At 37.4% G+C, this 18,542-nt stretch overlaps 1 protein-coding gene across 1 annotated transcript; it reads left to right on the top strand.

Annotated features, from left to right (window-relative positions):
- Positions 1-16,482: 16,482 nt before the first annotated feature.
- On the top strand, positions 16,483-17,035 carry LOC136245608 (uncharacterized). The gene is made up of 3 exons (XM_066037138.1): positions 16,483-16,565; positions 16,631-16,775; positions 16,832-17,035. Exons 1-3 carry the CDS (start codon positions 16,483-16,485, stop codon positions 17,033-17,035), a joined length of 432 nt encoding a protein of 143 aa, XP_065893210.1.
- Positions 17,036-18,542: the final 1,507 nt, after the last annotated feature.

Genomic DNA, 18,542 nt, shown 5'->3' with positions numbered 1-18,542 from the left:
TTATTTGATTTTGTATAGTAATTAGAATAGCTAAGTACATAATAATTATTAATTTTGTTATGGATGTACAGGCATAAGCCTTTATCCTTAAAATACAAAAAACAAAGAAGAAACCAAAGCTGAACCCAAACCTACCCCTAACGCTAAGGAACTACTTTTCGCGTCCCCTAAAGTTGAATGCATGCTCGGGGCAACCTACTAGACGCGTGCCCTAAAGTTGAATGCTCGGGGAAACGGCCTACTAGACGCGTGCCCTAAAGTCGAATGCTCGGCCGGGGCATATTGGATGCGTACCAACTCTAGCTCGCCTAGACACAACTATTTTGTTTGATAGTCCAGCAAATGATAGACTTGTGCCGGTAAAATAGCCGTTCACGTTCGTAACCGGTGCCGGTACTATATCCACTTTGTAGAATTTTTGAAAAAATTATTATTATTATTTTTTTGCTACGTAGAATTTGATAAGGTGGCCGGTGCATGTATGTTCGATCTACTCAGTGTACGGCGTAGCTAGCTATTACTATATAAGTATAGCCAGCTACGTAGCAAGCTATTGCATGGGTCTAGCAAAGGTTTTATAAAGCAAACTAGCTAACACATTGATCGTTTCCAAAAGTTTCTCAAAACGTTTAGGGCTGCACTAGGGTCGAGCGACTCAAGTCCTAGCTATATATAAATTTTAGATCACAGCTACGTACGTATCATAATTGCATGATGTCGGTAGTGATGCCAGCTGAAATCTCCGGAAATGTAGCAGTTAAAGACGTTTCTTTAGCAAAAATTCACGGTAGCCGGGCTGTAGCTAGCTATTAGCCAGCATTTTCTATTTATTATTTTATTTTTTATTTATTTGGCCTATAGCCTAGCATTTTAGTGTGGGTGGTTTGATTCTCGGAGGTCAAAACTACGTAGCCGTAGCTGTATATTAGTCCGCTTCTACCAATTCCATTAGCTGTACTGAGCTAGTTAGCTAGCTATAGGTAGGGTCCGCAATCCGAAAAATCAACTTCTACAAATCAATCCCCCTACCATTGTGGGGTGTTCATTGCATGTAGTATCCCATTGCTTGATCCACCATGAAACCGGAGGCACGATTGTTGTCTTCACAGAAATATCATTTTCAGTATCTCACAAGATGCAAGATTTATTTTTAAAATTTCGTGCTCCACACAAAGGACCGGATGAAACTTGCTACTTAGCTAAATCGTATCCAGAGTTGTTGTAGTTGAAAACTACGCACAGAAATAAGTAAATGTTTTGCTGGGTGCCCGGCACAGGGTTGCTTTCTTTGAAAAAACAGACAAAGAAATACGAAGTTTCGAATTCAAACTGACCTACCACCCAGGGCAAGAGAAGCCAACTCTTCCTCATAGTGTTTCGATACGGTTGGGTGCATAGTCTGTCTATGCTGTTAGTTTGGAAAAGATCTGAGACTTCTCACCATCTGGGTGTGGAGCGTCAAAATTTTTTGCAGCATCAAAGAACTGTGTTGCGAACTCTACCCATTTCCAGCGCTTCTGCAGCCACAACAATCATCAATTGTAGACTAAAACTATGGCAAAAAAATGTCCCTGAACGTTTGGTAACAGCGGTTGTCAATTATTATTTCATCCACTGCTTCCACACCTCGCTCTAAGCTATGCATCAAGGGAGGCAGCAAAATCGTCCAAATTTGACTTCACCTCTCACGCTCAACAGCAGCTTCAAATCTTCACTAGATCACCCTACATCACCATCATGCTGCAAAACATCCCAAAACAAACCGAAAAATGCACAAAATCTTTCATTTTTGATTCGAGCTGGGTGGAGCTCCTGGTGAGCTGCTGGTATACTGCATCATATGAAATCACAGAAACACCAACTACTACTACTACCAAACGTTTTGAACCATCATTTATCATCAAATTAAGTGACTAGTGTGGCATCAGAAGTACCGGAAAGCACTTTGGTACCAATGAGAGAATCCCTTGAAATGACGCACGAAAATTTTTACGTTTTTCACCCAGATGGTGAGAAGTCTCAGATCCTTTCTAAACTAACAGCATAGACAGACTATGTATCCAACCTTAACACATCACTATGAGGAAGAGTCGGCTTTTCTTGTCTTGGCTGGTAGGGCAGTTTGAATTCGAAAATTCGTGTTTCGTTTTCTGCTTTTTGAGAGAAAGCAACCCTGTGCCGGGAACCCAGTGAATCATTTGCTTATTACTGTGCGTACTTTTTAACTACATTAACTCTAGATAATATCTAGCTAAGCAGCAAGTTCTATCCTGCTCTTTGTGTGGAGCCCGAATTTAAAAAAAATAATTTTTGCATCTCACGAAATACTAAAATCGATAGTTCCGTGAAGACAACAACCGTGCCTCCGGTTTCACGGTGGATCTAACAATGGGATACTACAATGAACATCCCACAATGGTAGGGGGATCGATTTGTGAAAGTTGATTTTTCGGATTGCGGACCCTACTATAGGCTATATAGCTACAACTGAAATAGCAGCACATGCAGTGAGCACACATGCACTTAGCAACCATAGATAATAGCATAAATAGCTATAGTCTACTGTACCTACTGACTATACACTTACCAATGTTCAGTATTATGAACGCCACATACAAAATCAAACATCGAAATAACACGGATACTCTGTCCATTGTTAATACCCCAACACTCATGAAAGTACAAGTACCCTGTACACCTTGACAACCTAACTGCAACTATATAGCTAACTGGATTAATTATTTACATTTCACAAATACTTGCGGAAATACACTACCAGACACACAGTATATGAAATTTCCATGAAAATAACCATGAAAATACCTATGGATTTTAATGTTTCATGGGTACTGCACCCATGAAATCTTTGCAACGCCATGAAAGTACCATGATAATCTGATCTGGAAACGCATTTCATGCCCCATGAAACAACCCATGGTATACCATGAATTGACTTTCATGGTACATTTCATAGGGGAAATTTAACATTTCATGAAAAAACCATAGATTTTTCATGGCATACTTCTCTGGTAGTGATATAATAGGAAGCTTCTATATACATAAATGTCAGTGATAGTGTAAAATGTAGCTACCATGTATATATTTGTGTGTGTGTGTGTGTTCTCTACATTGTGGCTGACTGATGGAACACTTCATTAGTGATTACAGGAGAATCTACCATAGGATATAGCTATAGTGAGTTTTGATCATAACTTTGTCTTGGTACCATGTATACTGTATGTAGAAACTTGTCTGCTAAGTGTGCAAGCATGTAATGTAATGCAGCACAGTATAGTTTCTTGTTGGATGTAATAACATATCAGATGGGGCACAGTGAGCTACAGTAGTAGGAGTAACAGTTCCTCCAAGTCTGGATCATCACATACACTCCAGTTATGTTGACAATACACAACTAGACAGTGCAAAATTGTAGACAGCATATAATAGTCATGTAGCTACCAGACATGGGGCCAAGTGCATTTAAAAATGCTTCTTAAGTGCACTTTTGAGCCATCCATGTACAAGAGGTAGTCTAATATACTGTACATTAAATCTGACAGGCAAGCACAGGTATAGCTAATTTTCAAACTTGTACTATTATACAGTATGTATAAGTAACAGAAAATCAATTGCAAGTAAAGACACAGGAAGATACAGAAAGGGGATATGTAGCTGGTCTAGATGTCAAGTTGAGGGTCTCCATTTTGACAGCTAGCAGAAAAATTTACATTGCGGGAAGAGATGACAATGTTATCATAAAGCTTGTATGCAAGTGAAGTATGTTGTGCACACCTATCATTTGTAATTTTTATCCCCAGTCAGAGTGATCATGCAGGAGTTCAATCCTAGTGAAACCAGCTGATGGTTAAGAACAATTGTAGCTAATTACAATTGAGTATATTAAGATGCAGCATATATAGGCCATGCTGACATAATAGGTGAGAAAGGATAATTCCGGATATGGTATGATAGGCTTAGAATAGTATACTGTGTGTAACACCTGGTCATAATAGGTGAGAAAGGATAATGCTATAAGGAGGCCATAAGGATAATGTTATAGGCCATGCTGGATAAGGATATGGTATGATAGGATTAGAATAGTATACTGTGTGTAACACCTGTACACTTGCTTGAGTGCATACTACACATTCTTCTGCTGTGTAGCTAGGAGATGATGTTTATGTTTGTTTCATTTGATTAACTAAATGTGAACTATCATAAACTAAATCTCACCACAATACCTATGTGTATGCCACAGCTCTTCAAAGTTGTAACACCACACCAATTAAAGTTACACAAAAATTTTAAGTAATAGATCATTATGTGGGCCATTCAATTGGCGAAAATGTATAGTTGTACATATAATTATGTAGTATAGTTAACATGCATAATGTTTCTTCCTGTGGGGCATGTGATTAGTAGGTGATGCTTATAAAAAATTTGTGCCTATATATAGCTAAACTGTCATTATGTAATTGATTTCAGTCTGAGTGGCTGCATGTGGTGGCTAGCCACCCTATCCACACATGCACCCTCCCCTGATATACACATATAATTAATATTCCACAGAAGTGCCTGTAGATACAGGTACAAAAATTTAGCAACTAATAATAAAATTCTATATACCAGCAGGCATTTATTATTCTTATGCAAATCGTACTCTGAATAGCAATTTTATTGAGTACATGGCATGACTATTATTCCTACTACATCACAGAAACAATGTGATCCTGATGGGAAACATTCATGAAAAATTCATCCAAGTGTTTTCCAACCTTGCAATTAGATAGCTAATTGAAATCTTATAAGTACTTATCACAGAACTTACATACTGTAAGTACAAATAATTGAGAAAGTAAAGTGCAAGTACTTTTTTATTATGTACATTTGATTATGTATACGTACTCATGTACTTGGACCATACCGTACAACCGTAAATGATGTATGCCTGCTATTGACACCTTTACTGTCACCACTACAATCATCTGCAGCTGTATGGTTGGCTGAAATGTTATTTCTCTTGAGAAAAAATCCAGTTTTCTGATCTTCTTTATCATAGAGTTTAGCTCAACATGCATGTACTGTAACAGCAAAATGATGCTAACTTATTACAACAGGATATCAACTCAATTGCTGAATGGGCTTCACTATGGCAGATAAAGTTTAATGTAACAAAGTGCTACTGCATACATTTCTCTCCTTCCCAAACGCAATATCTTCCCACACTTTATGGTACTCTATTGCCATGACAGACCTGCACTGTCACTTTTCAGTCAAACCTCAAATGGGACAGACATATCATGTTCATGAGAATTGTGTTGCTGTTCAATTCAAATTTCAAGCTGATATAAAAATAATTTTCCTAATTTTAAATATGAATGACGAATTATCAAAGATGTAAATGTGCCTGTATTGCCAATCCACTGAGTCACATGATCCAGTTGAACACAATGACATTACCAATAGATATCATTAAAGTTTAGCCACTGATCTATGGTGAACTAAATTACTATCATGTGATTTCATATCATTATTTTGGGGTGTATAAAATTGCAGGTTTTTTGATTTCTCTTGTAAATAGCAATGAGCTCACAGTGTTATTAATAGTTAGCCAGGCAAACACTTCCCAATACATAGCCACACTAAGGCTGCACATATTTGTAAAAAAAGTTAGTTTTCAGCAGGGGGGAATGGCCTCCCCTGGTCCCCTTAGAATCACCTATGGCTGACAGTAACCAAATCTAACAACTTTTTTATAGCAAATATCACTGTATTATGTATTATGTATGATTGTAATGTATTCTTTTGGGCTGGTCCCCTGGACGCATCAGACACTGTCTTTCTGTCCAGTATATTAAATAAATAAATAAATGTAGGCAGTGGACGACAAACAGAGAATTCATCATTTGGAGTAGCCTGTCTGGGGCATACTCCCTCAGGTAAAATTTTGAAATGCAAGTGCACCAAGATTGAATCTGAAAGCAATTTTAGAGAAATGATTGAATCTGGAAGCAATTAGCAAGCTGAAGGGAAAACATTTAAAATAAGAACTACATATATAAATTATTACATACATGCAAGCCTTGTTTTATTGGATTATAAGGCAATTTTGTTTTACTGTACAGTGGACTGTAAGAAAGAAATTAAAATTATTTGGATTGTAGCTCAGGAAATTTTTAATCAGAATAGACCACGAAATGGAAAATGCTTGAAAATGGCTATATATCACTCAAGATTGAATCTTGAGGTACTTCTAGTCAAATCCTTGTAATGAATTGTAAAAGTACAACACGTAAGTATACTAAAAATAATCTTAAAAACTAAATTAAAACATGGGAATAGAGATCGCTAAAAACAGTAATGAAACAAGAGTCAAACAAGCTAGTATGTTAAACACACAGAAATTTCTATTTGGACTCAATGGAGCGATTTGGTAGAGACTAAGGAAAATAATAGTAAATCAGGGTCAGGGCAGGTAAGTACTGAGAATGCTTCTGTATTTGAGTCCAAAGTAGAGATCTGTCTGTGTTTAACATGCTATAGCTTCTTTGACTCTTGTTTCTTTACTACTTTTAATGATCTCTAAAACTATTCCCATGTTTTAATTTTTTAAATTATCATGAACCATGGACAGTAGCAGGGGCGTGGAAGATATTTAACTTATGGGTGCCCACCAGTGGTAAAGCTGAAGACCAAAAAATAAAAATGAATAAAGGTCTCGAGTGTGACTGCTTTATTATAGAGTCATTGACTGCTCTATTAGAATATCTCGATCTTTTCAGTAATATATAGTACAATGTGCTGACGCCTGTTAGTTACACCGCTGGAAATATTTATGGGTGCCCAAGCACCCATGGCACCCATGCTTCCTACGCCCCTGGGTAGTGGTTCATAATAGCAAGAGTATAATGAAGGCCACCTATGTTTTTTTTTCCAAAATCCTCAACTAAACACCATCTTAGAAATCTGTTCCAACCTTAAAAGATGCCTTAGAAGTTAATTTGGAAGACGTTTAGGCCCACTAGCAAAGATGAATTCTAAGGTGGTGTTTAGTTGAGTGTTCCATTAGGATTTTGGAAAAATCATAGGTGACTTCTATTATGAGCTGATACTGTGGTTCATGATAAAACTTCGAGTTTATACTGTAAGTGGTGCAGCTGACTATTTTTGTGTGACTAGTGTTACAACTACTACCATTTATTTAAAATTTGCCAAAAGTGATTTGCAACTAGCTTTTTGGCCACTACTATATAGCCCATTTTTTAACTTCTAAGATCAATATATAAAGCTAGACAGGTAGCTACTGTAGTTTGTGTGTGTGTGTGTGTGTGTGTGCGTGTGCGTGTGCGTGTGCCTCTAATGTGCAAGACAAGACATTGAGAACCCTGAGTGTGTATATGAAGGTATGGATTCTTGTTAAATGCACTGATCAATGTATTGCCCCACTATGCCCACCCCCTCCCATCAGGCTAAGTGTTACTGGGAGCACCAAGAGGTGATTTTTTACATATGTCTTACTTTACAGTTCTACAGTAGCAGTTCAACCAAGGGGTGATAAAGCGAGGGATGATAAAGCGAGGAGTGATGAAGACAATGATAGCCTTCTATAGGGTAAACAACTCTGATTCTTTCTTGCATTAGTGTACTCCAGATGTTGATGCACCACAGTAAAAATCAGACTTTTTCACTATCTACAGTACATGTTAATGGGTTGAACTGAGCAAGTGCATCAGCAAATTTTACTGATGTGAGTCCAGTCCAGTGAATGGACAGATACACCCATTGTTTTGTTGCCCAGCTCAGTAAATATTGATAACAACTACAAGATTTTAATGCTGACCTTGTGCATAGTGCTATTGATGGTATAGGTTTTCAAGGCATTGCCAGAGATGCATAAGTAGCTATAATGGCAGTGCAGTGGCATAGCATGCAAGCTCGACTGGAATCCAGCCTGCATTCAAATTAGGGAATAACGTACCTTTTAAATTGTTGGGCAATTAAATTTGGTAAAATTACTCCATAACAATACTGGTTTTACCTTTGAAATTTTAATGAGTATCTAGTGCCGACATAGATGCTGGTATTATTTTTACTTCTAGGCACCATTTAAAGTCTGAATTCGTTATCGATTTTATAGAGCTACCTGAGACTAGATCAAGCTTGCTATGCCGGATGGCTATGTTGTGACTTGATTCACCAGTGACGTTTCGTACACCGTACAGTGACCACGCCCATCAAGATTTATACGATAGTAACAGGGGAGGATTTGGGAGGGGGGGCTAAGGGGGCTGTAGTCCCCCCTTTCCTAAGCTAGTACTTGGCCAATAAAACCTTAAATCTTCTATGTGTATCAAAAGCAGACTTATTTCAGGAACTATGCATCGCTACCAGCATAAATAATGTCTATGTAACTATACCTATTGTTCAACTCTGTTTCAGGGAGTCATAGCTTCCTTTTCCTCAAGAGTTCTTCAAGAAACAGGTTTCGATTGTGGGTTGCATCTGCAGTTACAAAAGGTTTAATTGTGGGTTTTGTTTTATTCAGATAATTAACAGTGTTTTCCACTACGGCTATAACAGGTGATTAGTGTGGTAATTATATGATTCAAAAAGTGTTAATTGGTTAGACTGAGTTATCAGCTTCAGTATAATACAGTATGTAGCTACCAACTCAGCCATTTAGCAAACTGTAGTCTTTTGGTAATTTACAGTCTCATAAAGATATTTACCCACTTTTGTCTATGAATGTAAAATCTGTATCAATTACCTTCTGATATGACCTCATGCTGTGGTTTATGGTGCTGGCATTTGTAGCTAGCTATAGTTCAGTCTTCATTACCAGGCAGATCTATTATGATTAAAGTACCTGGTAAAGGCAGAGCCTGTATACCAGAAGTCCTTATAAAGGCCTAAGATGTTTATATTAACTGCACTAAGTATGTCTGAAAAGTAAGAGAAAGAAGAAAAAATCCATGACTGGACCTGGGCAGCCTCGAACCTGCAGCCATCCGATTAACGCTCGAACACTTACAGGAGTCTGCCTGGTGGTCAGGATATTTTCTTCTTACTATTTTCATGTATTTGTATCCATAGGAATCCTAGAGAGTGACTTATTATCTCTAAGTACCCCAAGTGGAACCAAATGGACATTGTTATATTATGATTAAAGTATGCATACTAAAATGATACGTTCAACACCACTACTAAGCTATATATGTTTCTGCCTCACAGATTTAGCTGATTAGAGCACGGCTAAGAGGAGCTGATACATTATGGTACATAGCTAGCTGTATCTTAATGCTTGGTAGCTACAAATGAAAGGATTATCATGCATGCATGATACGGTAGCTACTCAATGCATATTGCAATCAGTCTTGATTCAATGGAAAAGTAAAATTTAATGATATAAACTGAATTTTCCACTGAAAAACTGCTAAAAACACTCAAGTTCACCTTTAGAGGGCCTAATTTTCAAACTTTCCTGGGGGGGGGGGGGGGGCATGCCCCCAAACCCCCCTAGGTTGACACTAATGTTGTCATTGCTCCAAATATAATTTGACCATGGATACTACATGAATCTTATCACTAGGGCCTTGTAGGAAGGCTTGGTATCTTCTAATGTCTGGCTATTTACCTATGTCTCTGTCCACCCTAGCCCCCCCCCCCCCCCCCCCCCCCCCTTTCAAAAAAAAGTCCCAGATCCGCCCCTGAGTAAGAGGTACTGTTGACACATCGCTGCTGCTGAGATTCAAAAGAACAACGCAAAATTATCGTCCGATTACTAGCAACGAGGTAAGGCGATATTCCACCTAGAGCAGTTTGCGCGGGAGTGAATGTTAACGGTAAGTTGTGTGATGACTGAATAGCTAATAGCTACTAGTGGACCTGAGTGCATTCACCATAAAAAAACTGTTGTAAAAATAGATACCATATAACCTAAATATTTCAAGGGGGAAAATTTTCGCAGTTTTGGGGGTTAGTTATCAGTGACAATTTTATCGGCCTTGAGAAATATTTATACCTCCATATATAGCCCAATACATTTTGGGAGTGTTTGCAAATGCGCAAAATTTTTATTTTGGCTGTTGCTATTGTTCCGGCATCACATGAATAAAAATAAAACTTGGCCAAAAAATGTCCTCAAACAAAAAAAAGAGAAGAACACAAATCTTGACTGAGTGGGAATTGAACCCACTGGCAGGACCTCCAGTGCTTGGAAACAGAATCTTAGCCATTGTGCTACGTGGCTCCCAGCTACTCAACTCCCTTAGTTTCTACCTTATATGTCTCCGAGTGGAGTAACTTCTATATAATATATTGAAGGTGAAGAAGAAACCAAAGCTTAACCTGCCTAATGCTAATACTACTTTTCGCATCCCTTAAAGTTGAATGCTCGGGGCAACCTACTAGATGTATCTTCTAAAGTTGAATGCTCGGGATAACCTATTAGACGCATGCCCTAAAGTCGAATACTCAGGGCAACCTACTAGACGCATGCCCTAAAGTTGAATACTCAGGGCATAGTATACAATTAGTGTGCTTATTAGAAGGAAATCTAGTGGACTGCTGGAACAATAGTCCTGACAAAATATTTCCGGCTGCCAGAACAATAGCAACTTCATTTTATTTTTAGCAACATTGCTCAACCTCGAAAAATTTGGGCAATTGGAAACAGTGGAAATGGAAAAATAAAATGGTCAAATCGTCACATAAATGTATCCTACAGTAAAACTCTCATTTAGTGGCCACCTCTTAAAGACCACCTTCCACCTCTGTACAAAGACCATGTTGTAATTAAGTCCCAATGATAATTAAGGCATACTCAATGACTTCTTTAATAAGACCACTTTTATGGTCACCATTTTATATTATGGTCACCATTTTATAAACCACTTCTTTACAAAGACCGCTACTTTATAGTGAAATATTTGATAAATTCCAAACATGTATTTCGTGACCCAAAGAAATATTTTGATTCATACTTCACTTAAGTCATCTGGCTATCCATACCATTATCACTCAGTTTGTACCAGAATATGTCATACAAAAATACTCTATGCAAGTACGTACTACACTATAACATACTGTACTGATTAAAGGTCTCATAAGCTAGGTGATGCCCTCAAGAGCCTTTTTAGCTAACCTAGCTGTTTTGGTACAGTGATGTTTAGAACTTAGCTATTATTACAATGTGAAGAGGTACATGTGGTCTTTGTACAGAGGTGGTCTTATAAAAGGTGACCATGAAGTTGTCTTTTTAAGTATGCTGTAACTATCTTTGGAGCCTAATTACAGTGTGGTTTTTGTACAGAGGTGGTCTTTGCAAGAAGATGGTCTTAAGAGGTGGCCACTAAATGGGAGTTTTACTCTAGGATACATTTATATGACAAGTTGGCTGTTTCTGTTTTCCATTTCCACATTCTATTTCCGGTTCCATTTCCACTGTTTCCAATTGCCCGAAAAATTTGCCCCTCAAAATATTTAGGCTATATGGTATACTTGGCACGCTTATTAGTAGGGGTAGGCCAATAATTAGAGGTTTGTTCAGTTTCGTGTGAGATGTCCCAGGTTCAAATCTGTGGCCTGATTTTTTCTCTTCAGTATAAACACGTTTTCTGTAGTCAAAGTAAAAGTGGGCCCAAAATGAGATGTTCCCGGTTCGAATCCTCAACTTGCACCATGTACAGTAGCTAGCTACTTTTTTTTACTTTAATTAGTACCCTTTTTATAGTGACATGTTTTGTTTTTTTTCTGTAGTCAAAGTAAGGCCAGGCAAACTTGATTAAGATGATTATTTCTCATCCCCACCTGCATATAATTTCATTATTGCTGTTGTCCATCACATGCACTGACATGTATTTTGATGCTAAGAAGGCATTTTACAACACAGCAATATCCCTTGCACCTCAGAAATGGTGGTAAATTTTAAGTACTAGCTAGTTCTTAAAAGGCTTTAGCTAACCTTTATAGTAACAGACAGCTTGATTTGGAGTATATTCAATAATGCAAAATGACCTCCCATCTGCATGGAAATCCAAATTTTTGTGGATAAGAAAAAGTAATCAAGTTTGCCTGGCCTAAAAGTGGGCCTAAATGTTTGCAAACGACAAATAGCTGGCAGCCTTGTAGTACAGTAGTCATTACGATAAACTGAAGTGGAGTGAGATGTCTCAGGTTCAAATCCCCAATACACTATGGCCTTTTTTTGCTTTAGTACCCAACACGTTTTTTTGTTTTAAAAGTGGCCCAAAAAACTCCCTATGGCTACAATATCAATACCAATACTAGAATGTGTACCTGATTCTTTGGTATTGAGTACTTTTATGAAGTTCAATACTTGGTGATCATGCACACAATATTAATTTTGTCCATAAAATTTACCACTAACCTTGCAATGCTAGTGGCCATGTGTTATTGATGCAAGCAGTAAATGTTTCAACCATTACTCACTAACTACGTAGCTATAATGCAAACCCATGGCCAGTTGAGAAATTTTCAGCACTGTAAAGCTCACTAACTGACTACTAAGCACAATAATCCTTTGCATTGTTATTGAAACTCATCAATACCACAAAAAAGGTACTTGGAACGTATTGAAGCAAATATTTCTGGACACCCACCCCTACTTTATTAGTTGAGAGAACATTAAAAAGATCAATGCACTCCACTGCATACTATAATGATCATTAACTTGAATAATACATTAAACTAGATTGCATATGGGCTGATAAGGCAATTTTTGTCTTTTCCCTTACAGATATTCAAAGTCTGCTGAACTGGTTCAGATTGAAGAATTTTACAGACATGTTGCTATTATCTAGCTACAGTACTTTGTTCATGGCAAAATTGGCAGTTATGACAAGCTTGTCAATACATCAAAAAGTTATTAAAATAATACCAAGAATCAATAACAGTAGGAGGGACATAGTCTGTTTCTTATTATTTCAATCCTGAGCACTGATGGTAGTGCATGATCTTAAACAACTTGTAAACTTTCTGTAAACCGGCCCTGCATGGTGTACATTTTCTATTGCAAGTTTCAGAGAAATGATACAACATACTGACAGAAAGTACAGTAGCTACATAGAATAGTAATTCAAAACAAATGAGTTATAATAGCAGAGAAACACCAAAGTTTCATCAAATGATGTGTAGGAACCGCTGGACTAGGAATACAGTATATTAGAGGAGGTAGTATACTTTGAGGGATGTATTGCCTCTGTTTCTCATTGGTGCTTTTGTGAGCACTGATGGCAGTAGTTTGTATATGGCATGCCCAGTAATTTATAAAAAAGCGATTTGTCCTAGTCTACGTATGTTGGTATAAGGAATACATTTATTAACCAATCCTGTGAAGTATTGATATTGAAAATATTTTTGTCATGTTGTTATAATCACTGCTACCCTGATTGCATGCTATCATGGGTCTACATGCATGACTAGTATTAAGTAGAACAAAGGGTTCTTGTAATGTGACTGGTCAGCATACTGATTATCTGTTGTAAACTCCTTGTTTATCATTTATAACCAATATTTATTGCTGTGAAACCTTGTCAGGTAAACCAAATAACCGATTTCTAAGCTATTCACTCAAAAATGTATGTTTTCGATACATATCTTGAGCTTTAACATTGATGTCACACTTGTAGTGGGATTCTACTATTATAGGTATAATCACTTGTTGTCTATTACTTTGGTCACTATAAGGACAGTCTGACAAGGATATGTATATAGCTTACTTGCTAGGTACAGCATTAAAGTTGCAGGAAATGTCAGCTAACCAGTTAACTGACAGTTATGATCTGTTCTGTAACCGGTTTAATGATATTCTGTCCAGTCTACCAATAATCAAGATTCACTACCAAGAAAGTTATATTTATACATGTACACATCAAAGAAAGAGGTGCTAGCCACTACTGGGTAAATTAGGCTATTGTTTTACTTATCAGGAGAAGGAGTTTGTCCCCCATCAACAATTATTGTTGATGGGGGACTTCATTAGGTGAGTCTGACAAAATCAGTCTTATAGCCCATCAAATTTTGACCATAATTTTAAAGTTTGAAGTTTAATAACTTTCTCTCTGATTGTGATGACCATGTAACATTTTTCCTGCTTTTGCAAAAATCTGGAAATTTCCCTGAATTTTACAGAGTTGTTATAGTTTATTCAGGAAAGAAGATACACAATGTTAAGCTGACATTTGTATTTTCAGGCTATAAGACTGATTTTGTCAGACCGGGTCATTATTATTATTATGTAGTCAAATCAGTCCCCAATAATTGAAAAATGTATAACATTATTTCCAACAACTTTTCAACTGTAAATTCCAATTAGGGACCTGTGGGAAGACTAAAGCCTGTTAACACAGTATATCTTGAAACTGGTTCTGTGAAATTCTGTGCAGACCGGACTCAGTGGTGCATGACTATCATGGAAGAATCACTATGTTCACAACTTTCTGTAGCTAGTGTACAAAAACTATAGGACTCCTTTGCTGCATTTTCTAATCATCAATTGTAGGTCATCCATCCGGCTGAAATCAAATCACACTACCTGTCCATATAGATGACCTGTTATTAGACATATACTGTACTGTTCTGTTATCTCTAGTGGTGTGCAATGTATCAATATCACTCTAATTGTTTGATGTAATATCAAACTTTGGTATTGACATTGGAGTAAATGATTTTGATATTTATCATACAGTACGTATGTTTCAATAAAGTTGCAACTATTTGGTGTATGATTGCATAGCAGCACAATTGTACTAGGTGAAGTTTAGTTCTGTGCAATTTAACTATTTAAAAACTTTGTCTACTGGGCCTTTAATTCTATATAATATTTTTTAGTCTATTAATTGCATGTTAAAACATCAACTTACCATGAAATTAATAAAAATTGAGTTGAAATTTTGTTACCATAGACTCGAAGTGTTGGGATATTATGACAAAGGTAAATTTCTACAAGATTTTGATGGTTCACTTGTTGGAGTTGGACAAGCTGAATATGCTGGTCACCAAACAGCAATAAAAAGCTTTACAATTCACAGCCATAAAAGAACTAACTGCTTATGTAGTACATTATTGTTTCTGTAGACTGGAATGAAGTGCTATATAATTATGCAAATACAGAGAGTAGAATGACTATAAGTACAGGAGACTATATATAGGGCACTGTACAAATTTGAACATAATAATATGTTGACGTAACCCACAAAATCCATGTACTTGAAATCCTAGCTTTGACTGGTAACTATTTCTACCGTTTTTACAGAAACATTGTCCAATGGCCATGGCTCCCCTGGCCCCTCTGTTTCTACTCCCTATGCATACATACTGTATGTGTAGTGAGAAACTAGTTATAGCAGATATAATACAGCCCGAAATATATGATGAATCCAATAATACAGACCGATTATTAATGTACGTATGCACATACACATGTATGTATTTATTTGCGTGTGTATGTACATGATTTGTGTATATACAGTGGAACCTATCTAAGACAGTCACCTTTGGGCCAAGGTTGTTTGGCCTCAGGTGAATCAGTGTATGAATAGCTCACCTGGGGAATTTACAAGTGGTCTAATGGAGAGGTGGTCTTTCTAAACAGGTGGCCGCTAAGACAGGTTCCACTGTATAAATATATGCAGCTTTGTGTATTAGTCATGCACATTATGTGTATAGTGTGTATAAATTATTCATTACTCTTGTGTTTTAGGTGAGAAAGTCAACATTGGTTGATATCACTGACTGGGGTGAAAATTTTATGTCTTCGCCTGGAGTGTTTACACCTTCACAAGGAGTCATTACATATTGTGATTATAATTCAAGTGAGAAGGAGTTAACATTGAACACTTCTGAAGAATATGATGTTGTAGTACCTGGAGATGGTGCCAGGGACGCCCAGAGAAATTAAGGGGCCCAGGGCAAAGGGTTACTTGGGAAAGGAGGGTTCCACTCTGAATGCACAACTTCAGCCTAGCTGTAAGCCAAAGACCAAAAAAAAAAGGTCATTACATGTTGACAATGACAATAGCTGCTCTCACTAACTATGTCTCCTTATTTATAACTACATACATAGCTTGTTACACTGCTCCTCTGAAGAATACTGTGACTGCTCTATTAGAGTATCAAGATCTGACAGCTCTATTAGAGTATGTCGATCTTTTAAACAGATATTCAAGGGGGCCTTGATGGGGGCCCCTTTCAGGCTGAGGCCTTGGGAAAATGCTCCAGTCCCCCCCCCCCCCCCCCCCCCCCTGTGAGCAGCCCTGGATGATGCTGCTGTCTTTTACTGGAAGTCATCTGAAGGCTACACTGAAAAAAATATGAATGATTTTCTGAAGGATGTGGTGTTGCCTGATCTATCAAGTTGACTTACTAAAGGTTGTCTCCTCTTTGTTGCCAGAGTTGAAGCCTCTATTATCAAGGACAGCAAAGTGGTGGGATATTATGACAAGTAAATTTCCAGCTAATTTAATGGTCCACTTGTTGGAGTTGGACAAGATTGGTACAATGAAGATACCGATGTACAAGGTCACTAAAGAGCAATCAGAAGCTTTGTGGTCCACATATCACATGGTGGGAAGATATTTGAAGTAACTAAATTTCAATTTCTCTGTTCCAGCAAACTCCCCAAATTATCTCATATCACCTATCCAACAATAAATTGGGTCACTGTTTCTGATGGTCATCTTCCACCTAATGCAATTGCTGCTGGCGTTGCTCCTAATGGAGAAGTGTTGTATATTGGCAGAACAGACCATGATTATGTAATAATCCCAGGATATATAGTGCCTACAGAAAAGTGTCTTCACATTTGCTACAGTTAGTGATCTACAGTAGTGATGAACACTGTTATAGCAGTGACTATGAAACAATTGAAGATCAAGGCAGCTTTGAATGGGGTATGTATTCTAATGGGGAAGTGCCACCAAATGCTTTAGTTGTCAGTGGCTTCTGGGCAAGGGATAGCACTCTATACATTGGTCGTACAGTGACTGGTAGTGACATCTCAACTGTAACAACATGACAAAAAGTGCCCATTAATTTACCACATGAAAGAGTAGCCAACCAGTTGCTTGGTAAGATTGATCCCAGTTGTAGATGTCTGTATGTTCCATGGAATGGTAAGGAATACATATATCAATCCTATGAAGTGTTGATGTTGAAAATGAGACCAAAGAGCTTACAATATCTTTGCCGAAATGTTATCATCACTGCTACCGTGGATATACAGTATCTGACAAAATTGATCAGTTACCTCTTCCAGTTAGCCTAATGGATTTTTGCAAAAAAGACAGAACCATATTGCTAATGTATATTATAGGCTCCTTCTATGTAACTGTATACTTCAGTGAACTAGGCAGCTTGTAACTATTATGGTGTGGAATGCATGTTGTTGTCTTCAAAGAACCAAATCAAATTTTGTTACAATTGATTAAATCTGTTAGCTTTAGTGTGCTATGTAGAGTACAGTATACCATATTTAAACACTAAAAGATCTCTTTATGCATGTGACATGAGATTGATATGCATGCAACATAAGATTTTCTATACTATAATCATTGAGGGTCACCAAAGCAGACAACAAAGAAAACAAAGCTGACTACATAGAAAACAAAGCCACACTAGTACTATACTTGGTATGTTAATACAGTGCTTATACTTTATCTTGCTCTATAAAGCAACTATCTTGATTGAAATCTGCAGGAGGTCAGGAATTCTAACATACAGCTATAGTGAATGTTGCTTTCATACTTTATCAGAGCATTATACATAATTTATGTAGATTATTTTCAAAAAGTGCACACACACAGCAGCAGCAAAAACAGCAACAGAAAACCAGTACGTCAACTGTCCACTGAGCTATGTATCTGTCCCAATACCGCATTTGGATTAGGAAATCCAAATACATGGGATGAATGTGACCTCCGCAGAACTGAAAACAGTTATGAAGTAGCTAGTTAAGTGGTTAAGATCATAATCAGCATTAAAACTGAAACCTTTTCAATCTGCACATACTGGCACACCCACATCATGATGTAACCTTAAGATGACTGTGAGATTCAAACCTTGTATGAGGGACAGTGTCTAACTGCAAGTACAGCCTATACAAGCTGCAAGTTTGCTGCAAGTCCACTTTTGATCATTATAATACACTTCTAGTCTGATTCTACTGATGACAAAGAACTGTTGATAGGTGATGATTGGCATTGATAAGGTCAAGCCTTTTGTCTAAGAGAAGCCTGAAGTGTTACTTGCAGCAGTGTGTTTGCTGAATGTACTCCAATTAGACACTCTCCCCATACAAATATCCAACTATTACAAACTCTTGCTTTTACTCTGGTCCCTACAAAAACGGTGGTATGGTCACCACTAGGTAATCAACATGATTGTTCTACTTTATCAGAGCATTAGAATTATATACTTCCAGAAAGCACACACAACAACAACAAACCAGTACATGTGACTGTCCATATAAACCGCATTAGGATTAGGAAATCCAAATAAAAGAGATAAATTAAAGTTATGGGGTT

Source organism: Dysidea avara, chromosome 1, assembly GCF_963678975.1.
Source record: "Dysidea avara chromosome 1, odDysAvar1.4, whole genome shotgun sequence".
NCBI lineage: Eukaryota > Metazoa > Porifera > Demospongiae > Dictyoceratida > Dysideidae > Dysidea > Dysidea avara.
This window is presented reverse-complemented; position numbering and strand designations above follow the sequence as displayed.

Coding starts and splice junctions, on each gene's coding strand:
- LOC136245608 (XM_066037138.1), top strand. CDS start 16,483: ATGGTCCACTTGTTGGAGTTGGACAAGATTGGTACAATGAAGATACCG. Junction 16,566..16,630: donor AAAGAGCAATCAGAAGCTTT/GTGGTCCACATA, acceptor TCTCTGTTCCAG/CAAACTCCCCAAATTATCTC. Junction 16,776..16,831: donor GCAGAACAGACCATGATTAT/GTAATAATCCCA, acceptor CATTTGCTACAG/TTAGTGATCTACAGTAGTGA.